The sequence below is a fragment of the Entelurus aequoreus genome, linkage group LG02, assembly GCF_033978785.1.
Source record: "Entelurus aequoreus isolate RoL-2023_Sb linkage group LG02, RoL_Eaeq_v1.1, whole genome shotgun sequence".
In the NCBI taxonomy this organism is placed as follows: Eukaryota; Metazoa; Chordata; class Actinopteri; order Syngnathiformes; family Syngnathidae; genus Entelurus; species Entelurus aequoreus.
Window position 1 is genome coordinate 51207391 of NC_084732.1, and position 22110 is coordinate 51229500.

The 22110-nt window shown below is 39.6% G+C and overlaps 2 protein-coding genes across 9 annotated transcripts in view; both read left to right on the forward strand.

Annotated features, from left to right (window-relative positions):
- The window catches only part of sinhcafl (SIN3-HDAC complex associated factor, like), a 19374-nt gene extending 8360 nt beyond the window's left edge, over nt 1-11014 (forward strand). For 2 of the 4 annotated variants that reach the window (XM_062067994.1, XM_062068004.1), the window contains exons 5-6: nt 7087-7240; nt 9123-11014. In XM_062067994.1, the coding sequence (XP_061923978.1) occupies nt 7087-7240; nt 9123-9306 (338 nt within the window). In that variant the 3' untranslated portion in view covers nt 9307-11014. The remainder of the gene's footprint in view (nt 1-7086; nt 7241-9122) is intronic. The other 2 variants (XM_062067985.1, XM_062068011.1) reach the window with 2 other exon arrangements.
- A 715-nt stretch (nt 11015-11729) lies between these two features.
- The window catches only part of scube2 (signal peptide, CUB domain, EGF-like 2), a 55005-nt gene continuing 44624 nt past the window's right edge, over nt 11730-22110 (forward strand). For 2 of the 5 annotated variants that reach the window (XM_062028775.1, XM_062028792.1), the window contains exons 1-9: nt 11730-12033; nt 12320-12442; nt 12514-12639; nt 12967-13101; nt 14073-14198; nt 14288-14404; nt 18270-18359; nt 19798-19914; nt 20098-20220. In XM_062028775.1, coding sequence (XP_061884759.1) covers nt 11913-12033; nt 12320-12442; nt 12514-12639; nt 12967-13101; nt 14073-14198; nt 14288-14404; nt 18270-18359; nt 19798-19914; nt 20098-20220 — 1078 coding nt within the window. In that variant the 5' untranslated portion in view covers nt 11730-11912. The remainder of the gene's footprint in view (nt 12034-12319; nt 12443-12513; nt 12640-12966; nt 13102-14072; nt 14199-14287; nt 14405-18269; nt 18360-19797; nt 19915-20097; nt 20221-22110) is intronic. The other 3 variants (XM_062028800.1, XM_062028808.1, XM_062028783.1) reach the window with 2 other exon arrangements.

Genomic DNA, 22110 nt, shown 5'->3' on the forward strand with positions numbered 1-22110 from the left:
CACACTAGGTGTGGTGAAATTTGTCCTCTGCATTTGACCCATCCCCTTGTTCACCGCCTGGGAGGTGAGGGGAGCAATGGGCAGCAGCGGTACCGCGCCCAGGAATAATTTTTAGTGATTTAACCCCCAATTCCAACCCTTGATGCTGAGTGCCAAGCAGGGAGGTAATGGGTCCCATTTTTATAGTCTTTGGTATGACTCGGCCGGGGTTTGAACTCACAACCTACCGATCTCAGGGCGGACACTCTAACCACTAGGCCACTGAGTAGTAGTAGTTTGCAACGTGTTGCTGCCATAAAGTCTAAGTTAATGATTATTTGCAAAAAAAAATTACGTTTCTCAGTTCAAACATTAAAGGCCTACTGAAACCCACTACTACCAACCACGCAGTCTGATAGTTTATATATCAATGATGAAATCTTAACATTGCAACACATGCCAATACGGCCGGGTTAACTTATAAAGTGCAATTTTAAAATTCCCGCCACACTTCCGGTTGAAAAACTCCTTTGGATATGATTTATGTGCGTGACGTCACAAAAGCAACGGAAGTGGTTGGACCCCATCGGACCCGATAGAAAAGCCTCTTGTTTTCTTCGACAAAATTCCACAATATTCTGGACATCTGTGTTGGTGAATCTTTTGCAATTTGTTTAATGAACAATGGAGGCTGCAAAGAAGAACGTTGTAGGTGGGATCGATCGGTGTCTTAGCGGCTAAGTACAATACTGTAATATCTGTGATATTTGCATTAGTGTACTGTGTCTTTAAGGCTTTGGGGAACACGCATGCACGAGTGAGTTGGCGGAGAACTTGAGTGTGTGTGAGCGTGAGTTTTGGCTAACAGCAGCTCGTGTATGTGTGTGCGTTACTTTTTGAACTACAACCAGTTACCGCTTGTTAATAAAGCGATTGAGCAATTTGTTTAATGGACAATGGAGACTGCAAATAAGAAAGTTGTAGGTGCGATCGGTGGAGCAGCGGACTACAGCAACACCAGGAGGTTGTGTTGTGTTTTGAGCAGGATAGCACACGCACTACGGTGAGTCTAGCTTTGGCTTCTAAACATTTGATCGCTTGCCCGTACGTGCGTGTCGATATGTGCATGTGACGTACGTAACTTTGGGGAAATATATGTTTCTTGCCGACTCTGATGGCGGCCGGGGTGTCGTCAAAAGCGTACAACGCCCGCCGCCGCATCTAAGTTAGCTACGTAGCTAGGTTAGCTTCTGTTTTTTTAGCTTCGCCAAGCGGAATATTATTAATCGTGTATTTACATGTTCATGGCTTAATAGTATTATTGATCTTCCGTCTATCCATCCAGTCAGGGTTTTTTGAAATTTAGTTTCTATCTGCATTTGAGACTGACGCTATCACGTTGGCTACGCAGCTAGGTTAGCTTCTGTTTTTTTAGCTTCGCCAAGCGGAATATTATTAATCGTGTATTTACATGTTCATGGTTTAATAGTATTATTGATCTTCTGTCTATCCATCCAGTCAGGGTTTTTTTTTATTTAGTTTCTATCTGCATTTGAGACTGCTGCTATCACGTTGGCTACGTAGCTAGGTTAGCTTCTATTTTTTTAGCTTCGCAAAGCTGAATTATTAATTGTGTATTTACATGTTCAGTCACTGTGAATGTCCATTTCGCGTTCTCGACTCTCATTTTCAAGAGGATATAGTATCTGAGATGGTTTAAAATACAAATCTGTGATACACAATAGAAAAATGGGAGTGTGGAATCCAATGAGCCAGCTTGTACCTAAGTTACGGTCAGAGCGAAAAAAGATACGTCCATCACTGCCTCAAGTCCTTCACTGTAACGTTCCTCATCTACGAATCTTTCATCCTCGCTCAAATTAATGGGGTAATCGTCACTTTCTCGGTCCGAATCTCTCTCGCTCCATTGTAAACAACGGGGAATTGTGAGGAGCACTACCGCTTGTGACGTCACGCTACTTCCGGTACAGGCAAGGCTTTTTTTATCAGCGAGCAAAAGTTGCGAAATTTATCGTCGATTTTCTCTACTAAATCCTTTCAGCAAAAATATGGCAATATTGTGAAATTATCAAGTATGACACATAGAATGGATCTGCTATTCCCGTTTAAATAAAAAAAATTCATTTCAGTAGGCCTTTAAATATTTTGTCTTTGCAGTGTATTCAATTGAATATAAGTTGAAAAGGATTTGCAAATCATTGTATTCTGTTTTTATTTTCAAATTACACAATGTGCCAACTTCACTGGTTTTGGGGTTTGTAGTTACATAAAGAAAAAAAATCTGTTAAAGTAAAGACAACAAAACTGTGTAGCGAGATGAACATTCATCTTTTTTCTACCGCTTGGCCCTGTTGGTCGTGGGGGTGCGGTAGCCTATCCCAGGTGCATTAGGGGCTGGAGCCTATCCCAGCGGCACTCGGGCGGAAGGAAGCGTAAACCCTGGACAAGTCGCCAGCTCATCGCAGGGCCAACACAAAAAAAGACAATAATTCACACTCTCATTCAAACACCAGGGTGAATTTAGTGTTGCCATTCAACCTTTCCCCTGAACCAAGGTATGTGAAATGTGCGTAAACGCAGAAATCCGTATTTTTAAGCATTCATTTTCACGTTCAAATATCACTTCATATTTTTTTCCGATATTTCATTTGAAAAACGCTGAACTTTGCACAGGTACTTCTTGCCTAAACGCCACACTCAGTTGCAGGACGGGGAGACGATCAGTAGCACCGAAACAAACTCTAGTTAGTTAACCAGCTCGCTAGCGTGTTGTTTGCTCCAAACACTCTCCGAGCCACAACGTTGTCTCCTGTCTACTTTGCTGCTAATCTCTGAAAACTGTTAGTTCTGAACCGGTTGTATTTCTAGAGTATTTATTAGTAGCCAGTTAGAAGGTATATTTTTGACATGACTAAAGTAAACATAGGTTACAACAGCGGAAGTATATACCCCGAGGGGGCGAGGCTAAAGGATAGCGTTGCCGAATGGGGAAACATTTTATGAGTTCTTTGCATGCATGCTATAGAATTTTACATTATATTTTCAATGATAATAGTGTCAGTAAATTATTTAATTTAAAAATCTAAAAATTATGTGGTATATTACATGTACCACATCTAGTTACGTCCTCCGAGCTGAAACCGTTTGTGGCGTAACTCAAGGATCAATACTGGGACCAAAATTGTTAAATCTCTACATAAACGACATTTGTAAAGTTACAAAGGACTTAAAGTTAGTATTATTTGCAGATTATATAACTGTGTTTTGTTCAGAAAAGAACACACAAAAGCTAATACCAATTATAACAAAATAAATTAACAAATTAAAAAGATGGTTTGACAGAAACGGATTATCATTGAATCTCAGTAAAACTAAAATAATGCTATTTGGTAATAGTAAAAGGAATAGTCTAACACAATTACGAATAGATGGAGTAGATATAGTAAGGGTAAAAGAAAAAAAAAATTTGGGTGTACTAATAGATGATGTAAATGAACTGGAAATCTCATGTTAAAAATATACAACATAAACGTAACCCGTCAATAATGAATAAAGCAAAACATGGTAGAAAATGGATGGATGTTCTAGACCAAAACTGACTTCATATTCTTTACTGCTTGCTACTGTTACCATATCTGAGTTATTCTGCAGAAATATGGGGAAATAACTACAAATGTTTGCTTCATTCACTAACGGTGTTACAAAAAAAAAATTAGAATAATACATAATAGTCCTGAATATAGAGAACATACAAACCCTTTTATTTATTGAATCAAAAATATTGAAATTCAACGATTTGGTGCATTTGCAAACAGCTAAAATGATCTACAAAGCGAACTATAACCTGCTACCCAAGAATGTACAAAAATTATTCTCAACAAAAGAGGATAAATATAATCTTAGAGGAAAATCACATTTAAAACATTTGTATGCCCGTACAACACATACAACATATCCGTATGTGGAAATAAATTATGGAATGGATTAACCAAAGAAATAAAACAAAGCACCTATATGATTTAGTTTAAGAGACTGTTCAAACTACAAGTGTTCACAAAGTACACAGCACAATCATTATTATGAACATCTTGAACCCTTTTTTTTTTTTTTTTTTGGAGATAAACATTTATGTATTTAATATTCATTGGTCTGTTATATAGAACAAGGAAATCAGATACAATTGCTATGGTATGAAAAGGGGTAGGATTAATTAAGCTCAGCTTCTTCCTATTCCTTTTAGCATGTTCTGTAATGAAACAATTGGAAATGTGTGATGCATTACATTGTATCATATGCATGTTCAAAATAAACTGAAACTGAATTGAACAACATGTAAGTGTCAAAAATACAGCCAAATGAGGTTGGTAGATGAGAATTAATCCAAAGGTGTAATATAGTGTAGAAATGCACCCATCTATCCAATTGCAGGAAATGTTTTAATTTTCGATATTTTCTTATGGGGTCTGTGTGACAGCACTCTGTGCCGATAAAAAATTGTCCTTGGTTTTTTTTTCATCATTTTCCTGCTTTTTTTTTCTCAAAGGGTGCTCACATGTCTGGAACCAGGTAGTAGATAATAAAGAACCAACCACCAAACCGACTATGATAAAGGATGATAAATTGAGTGACAATGTACTTAACAATACAACACATATATTTGAAAAGTTATTAATTGGAGTGGTGTTTGATATTTGTACAAACTCGCTAGCATTAACATACAAGCTGTGGATCAGTGGTTCTTAACCTTGTTGGAGGTACCGAACCCCACCAGTTTCATATGCGCATTCACCGAACCCTTTAGTGAAAAATAAAATGTTTTTTTTCTTCTTCAAATTCAAGACAAAGTTATGTTTTTGGTAACACTTTAGTATGGGGAACATATTCTAAGTAACAAAGACTTAATTTAGAGTTATTTGGACACTAGGGGAACATATTCTAAGTAATAAAGACTTAATTTAGAGTTATTTGGTTAGGGTTACGGTCAGGGTTAGAGGGTTAGGGTTATAATAATGCCATGCCGACTAAGGCATTAATAAGTACTTAATAATGACTAGTTAAGAGCCAATATGTTGCAATTTGCAACTAATTAATGGTGAATATGTTCCCCATACTAAAGTGTTACCATGTTTTTTTTACTGGTGCATAAAATGAACCGTGCATGAACATCACCTTGTTCAAACAACAAAACCAACACAGTGCATAAACTCACAACAAACTACACACCTGCAAATCAGTCAGCTGTTGCCGTATCCGTAATACGCCGATAGGGAGAAGTTTGTATTTACACGATGAGTCAGGTGTGTTTTGACCTCCGCCGAACCCCAGAGGCCGACTCACCGAACCCCTAGGGTTCGATTACGGTAAACCCAGGTTAAGAACCACTGCTGTAGATGCAAACATGTCCTCACATGCCCCATCTATTTCAATAAAATATTCAGTATGTAAGTCAAACATATAAGATGGCGTTAGCTAGTGCTACCTACAAATACTTTTACCTTGTTTGATTGTTTGCTGCTCTTAAATATGCAGGATGTGATCTTGATTGCTGTAGTGACATTTTGAAATGTCAGCTCCATGTTACAGTGCAAACATTTCACTATGATGTCGTGTGAATTTTTTTTTATGATCGCAAACCCTCTCATCTTCTCTGTGCCCTTGTCTTTCTTTTACTTTGTCGTTTTTCTGGGCCACCTCTTTATCGGCACTCCACTAGTACCGCCCCATGTCCCATCTTCCGACACCACGGACACACACTACATCACCGACAGCAGAAGCTGCAGCGCCAATAGGTGCACTGGTCTTGTGTGCTTTGGAGCAATACATCCGCATAGTCTACTCATTAAACAAATTATCGAAGCAACAAAATAAAAATCGATGCTTTTTTCTAATCAAATTAGTCTATGAATTGTCGAAGGTCTAATGGTGTTTCAACCTAAATCAGTCATTTTCTGCCCACTTTTGTTTGTTCTTGATCAATACACAAGCTTTAAATTAAGGCAGCAATACTTGTTGCACATTATATACACTCACTCCAGTATTAAAAAAGCAGCAAACTAATAAAAAAAATAAGTTTCTCATTCAATAGCTTCAGCAAGTGTCTCCAAACTTTTGACTGCTACTTAAGATTTCTCAAAACAAAAGATGATTTAGGTTTGCATAATGGAAATAGGGGCTGTAATAGATAGCCTTGTCCGGGACTATTCAACTAAATTGTTATGGGGCTTGACTTCTCTCTTTATTTTTCTTATTTTGTATATCCCTGAGAACCTACTTCCTCTGTAGTGGACATTTGTTTTTCGTTTTCTGAGTTACAAATCGTGGCGACAAAAAAACCCTTACATTTCAATGCAAGGATCTCCCCAGTTCATTAAAAGTTTCACTTGCTGTTTTTAGGAACTGCTACTGAAAGATCACCTTTATGTGCGTGTATGTGCTGAAAGCTTCATTTGTGATTGTTGCCTCTGGTAAATGTATAACCATTTTAGGTTTTGCTCATATTTGCTTTATTTTCATTAGACTCGCCGAGTTGGTGCTTTTCAAAACATTTGTTTAAGAAATACAAAAAAATATCAAGATAATACTTAAATGGGAAATAAACAATAAAAGCATATCAAACACACCTTTAACAGAATGATCACTGCAAACTCATGCATTCTTAAATTCTGCGCCCTTGGACTGGAGTGTGTGCTACATGCTTTTCTTGTTTTTTCGTAAAATCTTGCACTCTTTTCCCTTTTTTAATTACCTTTCAAAGAACACTGAAGAAACTTTTATCCTTTTCGCGATTTGAATGATTCGTACAGCCGAAAACAACACAAGCATGGGGCATTTTTTCTTCGAGAAAGGCTAAATGGCACCTAGTACCCATTGGGCGGGTAAGCCGGACGTGACGTCCGTAACATCCAAGCAAAAATCTACAGCTCTAGTCACAGCCTTTTTGAAAAGTGAAATAATTTCGCAAGAGTACCGAATATATCTAAGTAATATGTCTTTGAGTTTTTTTAAATTGAGATAAAAATAACCTCATATTGCATAATGGTGCCAGATCTCAGCTCTTTACCAAGTGTTTTGATTTTGCTCTCCAAGCAGACTCTGACGCTCACAGCACCACCTCCAGTGTGTCTCCTGCCCAGTCGCCCAGTTATAGCAACCAGTCAGATGACGGCTCAGACATCGAGTCCAAACAGAGGCGCTCCTCTCCTTCCATCTTCTCTTTCTTGGACCGTTCTTACTGGAAAAGGTAAGAAAATGGCTGTTTAAAGCCCAAATACTCATTTGCTAACCTGACTCTCGCCAGACCCTTGTAGTTCGCTGAGCTCCACACAAGGACCTGGGCTCGAAGGCATTGCAAACTCCTTCCAGATAGCAAAAAATAATGAACCAATCAGGATTGCTGGGCGGGATTTCATAGATGTGTCGTAGCGCCGAAGCGACTGTTTGATTCAAACAACAATGGTTGCCCGCAGCCCTCCCTGCGTCATGTGCTGACATTGATTCTACTATTGCAACTGTTTTGTCGAATCTACCGAATATTAATTTGTTAAAAGATGAACAGAGAACGGTTTTGAAGGCATTTATTGGTGGCAAGGATGTTTTGGCTCTTATTCCGACCGGGTTTGGATTTCCCAGTGTCGCTCTCATCAGCGTCACAGGTTGATTTCGATGTGAGTGGTGGAAGTAGCACGTCATTCAAGATAACGGACAAGTGGTTTATCCAATCACATACAATGATTTTTTTACAAGGCCCTGCCTTCTGAAATGCATCTCCTATTGAGAACTCCCAGATCCTTGTGTGTAGCTCAGCGAACTACTAGGATCTGGCGAGAGTCAGGTTACCCGTTTGCTACACTAATTAGGAATGGGTAACGTTTACAATTTAACCAATACCGAATCGGTACTTTTGAAATGGTACTGGTGCTTAAACTGTGCCCAAACCAGTTCTTTAAAATAAACAAAAAAAATAAACTGTAAATATTGTATAACTACAAAAGTACACTTCATTCATTAACCGTGTTGTAAAAAAGATCAGTTAGAATAATACATAATGTTGGATATCGAGAACACTTAAACCCTTTTTTTTATAATGTGGTGAATTTGCAAGCAGCGTAAATTATGCACAAGGCAAATTATAATCAGACACCCAAGAATGTACACCAATTATTTTCAAAAAATGAGGAGAAATATAACCTTAGAGAAAAATGTAACTTAAACACTTGTATGCACGCAAAACACCTTTAGTATATCAGTATGTGGAATTTAATTATGGAATGGATTAAGCACTAAATACTAATATGATCCAATTTAAGAAACTGTTCAACCTAAAAAATGTTTACAAGTACAAAGACAAATAATTCTGGTATACATTTTAAACTTTATTGAAAATGAGATAATCCTGTTCATCTCACTATGTTAATTACAATTTCTTTAAAAAAAAATTCTTGAGAACTTTATCATTTATGGAGTTAAATTGTGTACAAATAGTTAGTGAACAAATGTTAGTAATTGCTATGAAATGGAAAAGGGGTAGGATTAAATAAACTATACTTCTTCCTACTCCTTTTCGGACGTGTAAAGAGAAACTGGAAATTGTGATGTATCATGTGGTAACTGTAAGTATGTTCTTAATAAACTTAAATCCTAAACCATTCAAATTTTGTTTTAATGTTCAACTGAATTTTCTGTGGACAGTCAAGCAATGTTGAATACTTCAATAATAAATACAATTAAAACTTAGTAATACATTCAACAATATCAAATGAAATGATACAAATTGTCATAATTATCACAGCAAAACACAACACAGCATGCGCAAAAGATGACTTGCTTGTTTTCTAATGATGATGTTTAGAGTTCTGGGGTTCGTGAATGCATCTCTCTCGCCGTGACAGTGATTGGTGCGCAGCATCGTGAAGAATGTTGTGTTGCTGTTGGAGCAAGCACTGCGGCGCGCTAAATTCAACAATAAAGTTTATTAACAGTGCCAGACTTGATGTACTTCTGTCGGGGACGCTCCATTACTTGCAAGACGTTACATGCGTGCTATCACCTCTCCGGTGTGGTGGCTGAGTCTACATTAATTTGACTCTGATAACAAAATTAATGTTGCATCTTGTCCTCTATAGGCAAAAGGTGTGCTGTGGGATCGTCTACAAAGGCCGTTTTGGAGAGGTGATTATTGATCCTCGTCTTTTTAAGCCCTGCTGCAGTTCAAAAAAAAAGAAGACTCTGGTGTCCACACAAGTTCCTTCACACCTTCCAGAAACACATCCGCCACAACTCCCAAAGGAAATGAAAGAAACTTGGTGATGGCTCTTGTTTAATCGTCCATAGCACTCACCTGGATTTGTCTCCAGTGGCAGACTTCCCTTCTCCTTTCTTAGATTTTTTTTTTTGATGTATTTTTACATGTACAATTACGGTTTCATATGGTTTATTTTAACTTTTGTATAGTGTTTTTTTATTTGTATTTTTTAAATAGAAGACGCAAAAACAAACAAATCTTGAGGGCATTAGTTTTATTTATAGGTTGAGGAGAAACATTATTTTGGTTACCTAAATGATCCATGTTTTCTAAATATATTGTCACTTTGATACATATCAATAATGTTGTATTTGCATTTGAGAAGAAAAACACACACCAGCTTTTTTCTAGTACAGTACCAGCTTTTTTTCTGTGTTGGAGTTGATCCTCCACATGTTGCTGCAAACTGTTATATTGTTCTGGTTCACATGTGACTTGTTAGGGGTTTTAGGACACAAGGGACAGTTGGCATCAGCAGGGATCATTAGGCCAACTCCCCTAAATGAATTAACTAGATTTTATCATATTTTTGTAGAGAAAATGATTGTGATGTTTGGACAGATGAATCACGACATCACAACTTTGAAACACTCCATTTGAATTTAGAGCACATTGAGCTGAATAGATGTGAATAGAAGATGCATGCAGTATGTTTCTCTGCCTTTTGGAAGGAACATCAATTATTTCTTTTGTACAGTCACCAATGAAATTATGTGTAATGCTGGAACCCCCCCCCCCCCCCCCCCCCACACACACACACACACACGCACGCACGCACACACACAAATTTTGTGAAAACCGTTTGGGCCCATTCAATGTTTTCCGTTTACAGCCACGGGAAACCACTACTTGTGTACAGAGAGGGCTTTATTTAACTTAAACCCAGTTTTCCCTTCATTTGAGTTTTTTTTTCTCCAAAAATGGCTGAAGTACATTCCAAGCTAATCAGTATTTGAATTTGAAAGAAACATTAATACAAAGTTGGGGGAAATGTCTAAGTGTAAGATTCTTAATGTTCCAAATGTCATGCGTAGTTGAAGACGTGGTGATAACTTTTTACTGAATGTTTTCGTCTCTGATCTGCTTTCAGCTTCAATTGTCAAAAGTTCAAACTATGCAGACGTTTTGAATGTGTGTCTTTCTGTTGCTGTTGGCAGCGTTAAATGATGGATTCTGATTCAACCAAACTGACTTGTATAAAGCACCCGTTACCATTCGTTATTGTCCCAAATATGTCTCATGTTTGCCATTTTAATGATGCTCAGGTTGCACCATGTTACCCAATAATGCGTGCATGCTGTCTCAACTCTAAACCATCTCAGACTGTATGAATTTGACAGTTCATGTTCAGGAATTAAGCTTGGCATGACAGGGTCGTTTTAAACCCAATCCGGTTCTCATTAAAAGGAGAATTGTTGCCTCCTTTTAAACTGCTTATTTTTTGACATATTTTTCAAGGTTCATTTTTGAAAATGAAATGTGCCTTAATGAATTACCTGACATTGTCTTAATGATTCTCATGTAATTTATATTTATTTATTACATTCTTTTTTTTTTTTTACCTGAGGTAGCTGGTGTTGAGCCTTTTCCGAATGTTTTTGCGCACTTCCTTTGAACTCACAAGTTTGTTTTTATGATGGTTTTTGTATACTGTACCACCAAGTAGAGCTGTACTTGTATAAGCTAAAATAAAACTTTGCCATTGACGTGTGTGTGTGTGATCCGCTAGATGGCATCAGAGAGCTGATGACAAAATAGTATCAAACCACCTTGTTGGTATTGCCTGTATCACTATTTTTTCCCCTTTTGGCTCCATATAGAAGGTACACTCTTTGACATACAGGTGCTATAAAGTGGCCCCACTAATAACTATTTTCAATATATTTATCCACAATTCCATCCCTGGTATTTAATTTTGGGGGAAAAACCTAACCAAAAACAGATATCAAGTCAACGGTCACTTTCTGTATTGTCTTTATGCTTGTTGTTGGTCCGGTTTGTGACTAAAACAGCTGATGTTTTCAGTATGCGAAGCTAACATTAACTGTTGCTAAGCAACCACGTTAGGCCAGCCGTGTTTTACATTTACAGCTAAATTAGCACACAAACTGTTGCCATCACATAGCCCTTTCATTAGCTGAAGTTAATATTTGCATTTCTTGTGTACCACTATTTTATTGCTGATTTACGAAGAGCACCCAGACGTTTACGGAGTTTAAAACATCAAGTTAAACTACCCTCACAACGAACAGTAGACGGGTTACTTTCAAAATAAAACCCTCCAGGCGTCACATACTTGACGGGTATTTTATGTCGTGTAAATGATACTTCCTGTGTTATGCTAGCTACCACTTTAACTTGACACTGCTCCGCTTCAAAAGCGATTTACCCCCCCCCCCCCCTCCTCGCCCCACTCCTCTCACGTGGACGCGCACACACGCACGCCCTCATTCTCGGTCCCTCGGGCACACACACACACTCACAGAGGCAGACACACATTCACTATTACTCACTCCTTTCTCTTTTCAAAAGCCCCTTGTGAGGTAGATTGACAGGCTAGAATGAAAATGAGGCGGACGCTCGGTCACGACTTCAGTGCGTACGCGTCCTTATGAGGAGACCTCTAAACTTGGATCGTATCACCATGGGAGCTGTTTGGGCTACAAGAGACTTTTGTTTGTTTTTGCTCTTGTTAAATAGTCGCCAAAGTGCTGCGCTTCCAGATATTCGAGGTGGGACTCTAGCGCGCGGGTGTGTGTGTGTGTGTCCGAGTGTGTGTGTGTGTGTGTGTGTGTGTGTGTTTGAGACAGCTACTTTACGCACGCTTTCAGGAGTGCGCTCCTGTTGCCATTTGACATGTTTACCTCATGGATGTTTAGCTAGCCAGCAATACAGGAATCACTACATGCTTGTTTTGTTGTGTTACTCGAATACTTCTACTGCCAATAGTTGTCTGTTAATTGAATACGCTGCCTTGTATCCTAGTGTGTGTGTGTGTGTGTGTGTATGGTTTCCAAGCAGACCCATGTGCTGAGGGGAGTGATGGCTGTCACATTGATGCTATATGTCAGACGACCCTGCAGGGCTCATACAAGTGCACATGCAAAGCAGGCTTCAAAGGAGATGGCAAGCACTGTGAAGGTAATCCTGCATCCACTGTACTCATCTTGGCTGTCCACTGGGATTCATGTGCTGCTTACTCCCCAATGCAGACACTGATGAATGTGACCCGGAGTACAATGGTGGCTGTGTACACGAGTGCAACAATATACCGGGAAATTATCGCTGCACTTGCTATGATGGCTTCAATTTGGCCCACGACGGCCATAACTGTTTGGGTAAGATCACGAAAGTAAACAGCGACGCCGCTTTTGATGGCAGACTTCACATTTGTGTTGGCTCTTTGAGAGGTTTCTCACACTGGCCCGGGAGTTCTTTCCTTGCCTCACACACACAGAAATTGTAACCTAATACAAATAGTTTTGGTTTTGTCTCATAAGACGGATAAATATTTATGTCTGAAAATGAATCGAGGAAGAGAAAAGAAGGCTTTGTTTATGTTTGAGGCAAAGAGCAAAAAAACCCGATGTGATTGATTTACATGCGCTGAGTGAATTGAACAAATAGGTGTAAACACTCATGCAATGGCTCCGCTGTGGATGTAGATGTGGACGAGTGTAAGTTCAACAACGGTGGCTGCCAGCACACTTGTGTCAACACCATGGGCAGCTACGAGTGTCGCTGCAAGGATGGCTTCTTCCTCAGCGACAACCAACACACATGCATCCACCGCTCTGTTGGTGAGTACACAACACACACACATACACACACAACTTTGAAGCCAAGTCAGATATGCGTGTGTGTGTAACAAATTATCACACAAATTTAAAACCGGTGGGGGCACAGTGAGGCCCACAGGTAGGCCTACCTTAAACTAAGGGGGGCCTGAGGGAGTTTTGCCCCGCCTCCCCAAACCTCAACACCTCAAGTTATGATTTTACTCAACAGAAGAGCAAAAATGCAAACATATCATCCATTTTAAAAATAATCATGTTCATGAATACATCCCTTTCGCAACGGGTGCATGCACGGCTGTGCTTTTAGCTCAGGAGTCAGCACGCTCGCCTCTCAAACAAGCAACCTGGGTTTGTCGCTCGGAACAGTTGGAAAAAAACAATGCCGCCGAAAGAGTAAGAGTACACAATCGCCACACTAAGCAGAAGTGTCTGTGGATTGACAGCTATCAGCGCAATCATAGCATTTTGCCGTCAAAATCTGGGCCCCCTGGGCTTCAGCTCAGGTAAGCCCGTGCTGACAGCTCCAAGCTGGCTTCCTTCGCCCTGCTTTTCATGTGTCATGCTGTGGGAAAAAGGATGTGTGGGACAAAATAAGTTAGTAAGTGCAACACTTGCCCCTGCGCGGCCTGTGTCACACGTCACACTGAAGCGCCTTTGTGCTCGCCGCTCCATCGGGCCCTGACAGGACTTTTAAATCCCGTGGAGAAGGCCACTCAGCTGTGACCCATCCTTACAAATGCTGCTCCATATCTCATTTTCCAGCTGGGAGCACACACAGTGTTTCACTGCTTCAACTCTCAATATACATATACATTTTAATTAAATGTACACTGTACGCTCCCCCTTTTAAAAAAGTAACACGCTGGTTAATGTTTTTGGTTTGCTCCAAAGCGTGAGAACAATCAGTCGCACTTTTAATCCCTCAGTATGAGGGCTGTAGTAGAGCTTCATTGTGCTTCCTCTCTGCATCCCAGAGGGCCTCAACTGTATGAATAAGGAGCACGGCTGCGCCCACATCTGCAAGGAGACGCCAAAGGGGGGCGTGGCCTGTGAGTGTCGACCGGGGTTCGAGCTGGCCCGCAACCAGAGAGGCTGCATCTGTATGTGTGACGCTGCTCTACATCGCACACACGCACACATGAGATGGCATACTATGTGGTTCATAGTTACATGTTGTTGACCCCCGTAGTGACGTGTATCCATGGCAATGGGGGGTGCCAGCACACCTGTGAGGACACAGAGAGCGGCCCCATTTGCAAGTGTCACATCAGGTACGCCCTGCAGCCTGACAGGAGGTCGTGTGTTGGTAAGCCTTTTTAGCCTTTATTCTACGTCATTCACACGCATACTGTACACACTTTGTTGCATTGAAAGTGCTTTAACAAGATGGCTGCATTCCATTAGCAACAAAGTGCAGGGTACTACCTGCATTTCTGGTAGTACCTCAACTTTAGAGCTTTATTGGTTCTGTGACGGAGCTCCTAACCCAGAACACATGCATCTCAAATCATCTTTTTCATCATCGTTTTAAAGCTTGGCAAGGATAGGTTGATTGGCAACACTAAATTGGCCCTAGTGCAGTGGTTCTTAACCTTGTTGGAGGACCGAACCCCACCAGTTTCATATGCCCATTCACCGAACCCTTCTTTAGTGAAAAAAATATATATACAGTATATACTTTTTTTTTTTTGCAAATTCAGGCAAAGTTATATGTTTTTTTACTGGTGCACAAAATGAACCGTGCATGAACATCACCTTGTTCAAAGAACAAAACCAACACAGTGCATGAACTCACAACAAGCTACACGCCTGCAAATCAGTGTGACTTCTGCTGTTGCCTTTGAGAGACCAGTTCAGATATGCGTGGCTTCACCTTGGCAAGTGCCACTCTCGTGTAATTTTAAATTATAAATGATAAAATAAAATAAATTATTTATTTTCACAGCAAAGTCTGTTCCTTTTCCACCCAGACATACAATACTAGTACGCAGCTCATGAAAAACAATATTTTTTGTTATTGTCATTGTAAGTGGGCCAAAACACTTATATTATAAAATAATCTCATGGAAATGACAGCTGTCATTTGATTATAATAAGAAAACATTTAATTTGTTATTTAGTCAGGTTTGGGACAGATGTGCTCACATGTGCTCCACTGAATGCTCAAGGAGTTTTGGCGTTTGCTCACGCATATGGAAAATTACAGGGAACATTGTTTGAGGGTATCCATAATACGCCGATAGGGAGAAGTTTTTATTTACACAATGAGTCGGGTGTGTCTTGACCTCCGCGGCGGAAGCTGACTCACCGAACCCCTAGGGTTCGATCGAACCCAGGTTAAGAACCACTGCCGTAGTGTGTGAATGTGAGTGTAAATGTTGTCTGTCTATCTGTGTTGGCCGCTTTGATGATGTGGTGACTTGGCCAGGGTGTACCCCGCCTACTACCCGAGTGCAGCTGGGATAGGCTCCAGCACCCCAGCGTCCCTGAGAGGGACAAGCGGTAGAAAATGGATGGATGGATGGTCTGTTGGCAGTTTATGACATTTTATGTTATGTTTTATTTTAGTACACATTACATTCGGTGATAAATTGACTTTGTCTTCAGATATGTAATCTTGCTTAGATTTTACTTTTTCAGTGCAACTTGTGTATCATTGTCACAAATACAGTATGATGATATAATTTAAAACAATTACTTTTTTTTTTTTATGAAAGAAAAGTGGGACATCGGTTTTTGTTTGATCAGACAAAGAACTAATCGTACTAAGTATAAGCTATTTTTCCCATTATAAATAATGTAAATCCAATGACTCCGTTGCAGACTCCCAAAAAAATAACACAAAACACATTTTATAGAGAATAGGCGACGTTGAATCACAGATAAATGACAAATTAAAACATTTACCATCACTTTTAACTTTTGATTACTCTTGTTGGCGAAGACAATGATGAGCAAAGAGGGGGGACGAGACGGGGGAGCCACGCAAAAAGGTCTTTCTTAAATTTAAAAGTGTTTCTTATCTTCTTTATCAAAGTGCTGACAACTTTTTTTGTCACCATGGTGGATTATTATGAAACTGTACTCAACCAAAAAAGGACAGCGAATTAGTCACCAACGCATGGAGTAGGCACTTGATTCTGTGGAACGACACACCAGCAAATGGTTTGTTATGTGCAATGTTTGACCGTACGATAATCGAGACAGTAAACAAAAACCGGGGGCAAAATTTTGGCAAACATTTTAATCATTATTTAGAATAATTGGGGTGTATGAAAATTGAGGTAGCACAGTAGTGGAACCCTGATTTATGAACTTAAATGGTTCTTGTACAGGGTTCAGGAATAGAACATTTGTATATTGAAGCAAATATTTCCATAAGAAACAATGTAAACCTGAATAATGTTTCCCGCCTCGACAAAAGTCCATATTTTTGTATAGGTTTGTACACTTTCAACACAATATAAAGCACTATGTCAAGCTGACATAAGAGGGTGATGTATCAACTTTCTATTCAATAACAAATGCCAAAACAACAAGTAGCTGAACTGTTCTCATTTGCAGCCGCCCTGCAATGCACACACACACGCACACGCACACACAGTCACTAGTCCTGTGGTGCACTCACAGTTTGAAGTCACAGAACTCCTTAACTTTAACAACCAGGTCGCTACAATTATTAGGAATAATAAATAAAATCCACTTTACCTTGTCAGTTAACTTTCTTTGTGTGCAGCGGAAGGGAATGGGTGGTGTTACTTCCTGAATGTTTGAAACCACACATTGCTTGTCCATATCTTTCTTTTAAATGATAAATGATAAATGGGTTATACTTGTATAGCGATTTTCTACCTTCAAGGTACTCAAAGCGCTTTGACAGTATTTCCACATTCACCCATTCACACACACATTCACACACTGATGGAGGGAGCTGCCATGCAAGGCGCTACCAGCACCCATCAGGAGCAAGGGTGAGGTGTCTTGCCCAAGGACACAACGAACGTGACTAGGATGGTAGAAGGTGGGGATTGAACCCCAGTAACCAGCAACCCTCCGATTGCTGGCACGGCCACTCTACCAACTTCGCCACGCCGTCCCTTTTGACTCACATTGAGCGAGTAAAACTATGAAAATGTGGTAAAAAGGCTAATAAACACCTAAAAACGCACAAAGTAGCAATTTGCACAGTAGCTAACAACAGCACTCAATGAGCACGGAAATCAATCAGCCCGCCCACGATGGATGTGCTGCCCGCTACAAAATTCAGGCAAAGAATGGTTGGATGAATGTTCGTACATTGACACAAGGCTCCTACAAGGTTCTATTCGGTTTGTGGTTCATAAATCAAAAAGTTCATATAACGAGAGGTTTTTAAATTGTAAAGATTTTAATAAGTATTTTGTTCATTGCTTTATTGGTAACAAACATCACAAAAGAGCTGGAAATTGAGCCACCAACCTTGTAATTGCTACCAAATAGGTGGTTAACCTTTAAATACGATTGTAAGTCCGACATTATACATTTATGCTATGCAGACTTTACTCAAGTGTGCAGTGCAGGTATGTATGTATTACATACTTTTCCAAAGATACCAAATATGTCAAGACTCATTTAGGTGATTGTGTATGAAGTTATGCAATAGGCATCCAGAATATTTCCATTTGGTGGAATGGTGCAGCTATGAAAACAGAAATTGTGAGTGGGTCGGAGGATCTTTTCCAACCTCAAACCATACACGGGGAGAAAGAACAGGGTAAAACGGCTTGTTAAAATAGTTTTGGAGTGTGTTTTGTCATAGTTCTTGTCAAAATAGAGCAAAAAAGCCGACCACAAGTGGAGGGGGGCGGGGGGCACAGACCGGTGGTCAGCTTACTTTCAAACTTTGTTTCTTTAGTCAAGCAGGGCTTATTTTGATGAATGAATGAAAACACAGTAGCGAGTAGGTTATGAGGGATAGGATCAGGCTGCAGATATCAGGTGATGTCTTTGCACCAATGTGTGTGTGCGTGCGCGTGCGTTTGTGTGAGGTCCAAGCATATCAGTGCAGTCTTGTCTCCAGATCGCTTCTCCTGATGTGCTGCCATACCTGCTCACACACTAAGCCGAGCACAAGTGTCAACATGCTGGATGACGACACAGCGACATCAGTCTGATTCTGCTTTGTGTCGCAGAACGGGACGAAGCCACCACAGACTCGTCGGACCACAACGCCACGTCCTTCGCTGAGGTGGACAAACGTGTCAAGAGGAGACTTCTAATGGGTAATATAGGCCGCTGGAAGCCAATCTATTAGCCCTGATGGCATGCGGAGCTGCCTGGAAGTGCAGGGCATTGAAGAGGCGAATGACTAGTAAACCAGAGCATTCCTCAGCCTTTTGAGCAAACTGTGAAATGACTGCACACTCACCGTCTCGCCCACTGCTTCTCCCCTGAAAAATATGCATTTGTGACAGTGTGGTACATTTCACATTTTCCTTCCATTTGGGAAGGCTGGAGTGTGAAGACTTTGTGTTTGCCACTGATTTTCAGGCCACTGTGTACATGTAAGTGGTAATATTTTTGGATAAATGTATGACTAACATATGAGCCAGTGCTAGTCTGGCCTCTTTCAACTTTATAAAGCATCCATAAAACAAATTATTTAATTCACCCCCCCCCCCTTAGAAAGCATACTGTACAATAATGCTTAAATTCTCACAAGTACATGCTTGCAATTTAAAACCCTTCATAGGCTATTAGATAAATACATGTTTGATTGTATATTGTAGTATGTAATACTGTGCATAGTGGTTTGGAGTTGCAGTTACTAGACACTTCATTAGGTACAGCTACACACTTTTTATGTTTAAAACAATATTAACGTTCACTATATACTATACCAGGAGTTTTCTACTGAGGGCCACACGCTGAAAAATCAAAGGATGCAGGCGCTTTTTAGGAGATTTTCAATACCGATACTAAATATAGATCTTTTTTTCATTTTTTGCATGTCAGCTTTGTTTTATTGGCGTCAACATTTCAACTTTTTCTCAATACATTTCAGCTGTTTGCCCTTTTATTCCACTTTTCATGTTTTTTTTTTGCAATAGTTTTTTTAGAATTTTCCGCGAGCTGGTAAAAATTAGCTACGTGTTGCAAATGGCACTTTGGAAACCCTTTGTTGCGGTTGTAGTAACGATTTGTTAAGCTTATTTTAGCTGCATGGGAGGAAGTAAATATTACAAACATCCCTCAGTACACAACTACAACCACATTAATAAGCATATTGTCAGAATAGACTCCGTTTTATTTGGATCATGTTGTTGAGATCCTAACATGGGCCAGAACTTAAGTTATGCCATTTAAAAAAAAAAAAAAAAGTCCTGTTTATGTCAACTTTCATGTCATCTTATAATTACATCATAATTGGTTTGTTAAACAACTACTGTGGTAAATATAAAAAATCATAGGCAATTTGAACATACGTGGTGGGACAAATTGTGAATGTCTATAGCCAAACCTTTCTAGATGTCGGTCAATAGAATTTTCCATATCGTTGGACGAGCATGTGCACCCAGTAAATGTGTGCGCAGGCCTTAGCTTGTCTTTCATATTTCCTCTTACTTGTATTTTCTTTTACCTCAACAAGTTTTTGTATTATTTCTAAACAGGGCTTTCATCTTTTATGGACTGTACGTTTGCCTTGTGCTGTCATTGCAGAGACCTGTGCAGTCAACAATGGGGGGTGTGACTGCACTTGTAAAGACACATCCACGGGCGTGCGCTGCACCTGCCCAGTTGGCTTCACGCTGCAGCCAGATGCCAAAGCATGCAAAGGTCAGTCGTCCATCCAGAGCCTCCGCAGAGCGAGCCTCCGCAGAGCGAGCCTCCGCAGAGCGAGCCTCCGCAGAGCGAGCCTCCGCAGAGCGAGTCTCAGAACCAATCACCAACCATGGATCTGTCTCAGCTGCATGCCGTTCAGCGTGTCATTTTGCTGAAAAGCTGTGTTCTTCTCTGTAGACATCGACGAGTGTGAGCTTCAAAATGGAGGCTGTGATCACTTCTGCAGGAACACCATCGGCAGCTTTGAGTGCAACTGCAAGAAAGGCTTCAAGCTGTTGACCGATGAGCGGTCATGTCAGGGTACAACCTGCATCACACTGCTTTGTCCAATGCATGTGTTGACATAACTTCCCAGTTAGCTCCTTCGTTAGCAACATAACTCAAAAAGATATGGGTGGATTTAGATTACATTTTCCAGAGATGTCAGGATTGGGATAAGGAATTTGATTTTAGGGGCGATCCGGATCAATTTCTACTATGATACCTTTGCCTGTATGTGTATGCCAGCAGTTCTACCTCCACCCACAGAGACAAAGAGAACGGATGACTAACAAGAGAGTTCACTCCGTTTAATTCATTTGCAATAGAACAAACGCTCCCAGCTGCTGGCGTCGATGCGGAGTGAACCCTCTTGCAGCCCGTTTGTAAGCTACAGACAAAACAAAACAAACATGCGATGACATGGCAATTTTTCTATCCTTCGATCGATTAATTAATTATTCGCTAAGGTTTTGTTTGTTAGTTAGCAACTTAGCTCAAAAATATTCTGATGAAACTTTTAGGAACTGTTAGAAATTGAATAAAAAGCAAGTGGTTAGATTTTGGGAGTGATCCCGATCATCGTCTGTATTCAGATTTGTTTTTCTTCTTCAAGTATTAGTTACAATTGGGAGATAGGGCCTGGCGGAGTTATGTGCTCTTTGAGTGCTTTTCTTGTTATTCATACATTGGTTATTGATTGGGTTCACTTCATACTTAAAAAAGGCATAGTGGTGCCAATCACAAAGTAACACTATCCTATCATAACTCTTGAAAACAGTATTGGAAGCTGGATCTTTCCTGGGATGCTGGTCAAGCTTAGGTTTGGAAACAAATTTTCTATGAGAACTAATGGAAATAGAAATATTCTGTTCCAGCGTCAATCTGACACTGTCATAAAAACTTTATTAACTGTACAGGCAATGTTTAATGTTAATTTTAACAGTCTCAGCTGTCATACAGGGGTTAGTAGTAGTCAACCACTGTCAATATTACAACATAAACACCATACATGAGATATCGCACATGGCATATTATTATATATTGAATTTATATTTGATTTTAATATTCGATTTTTCATGCATTCTTTATTTTATTGCTGTATAAATATATAGAAATAAAGCAGGCTTCTATAGAATATACATGTTTTAATAAGAAATAAATAATAATATTACAGTAATTACATTATATATGTTTTTTTGTCATGCAAAGCGTAGCTGTTGATTTCATGCAAAAGATAACAAAGATAATATTTATATTAATTACTATAATGTACTATTTACTATAACTACTGATATTTTAACCCGTCGAGGGGTTATTTAATAACAATATTTTAAGAAGTCGCTTTCGTTGCATGTTTACCTTACAGAGACCATCTGACAAATTATTAGGTAACATTTTTTGTTTCGAGGCAACTTCATGATACACACACTTGTAATTAAATGTCATCTTTAATAGTACTCCATCAATTACATTAACTGTTGATGAAACCATGAATAATAACCTATTTTATTTATATGCCCGCATCACAGTGGGGCTCGCGGTCATGATTGACTTGCCTGATATGAGTTGCATGGACCATATTAGCCTGGGTTCAGTCCCCGTTTGGTGACAGTGTAAATATGAATGGTTGTTTGTATGTACTCTATCTGTATGTGTGCTGTGACTGGTGACCAGTCCAGGGTATACCCGCCTATCAACCAAAGTCAGCCGGGATAGACTCCAGCTTTCTGATTAGCGTTAGAAAACACATGACGGATGGATGGATCGTATGCTCATTTATTAGCATTTAATTTATACATTCAGATTAAGAATCATACACCTTTGTATATTGTAGATTGTATAAACTGTAGGATATTTTACGTTTCCAAAAGAAGCAGACATAATCAAATCTGTTATATTTACACTACCGTTCAAAAGTTTGGGGTCACC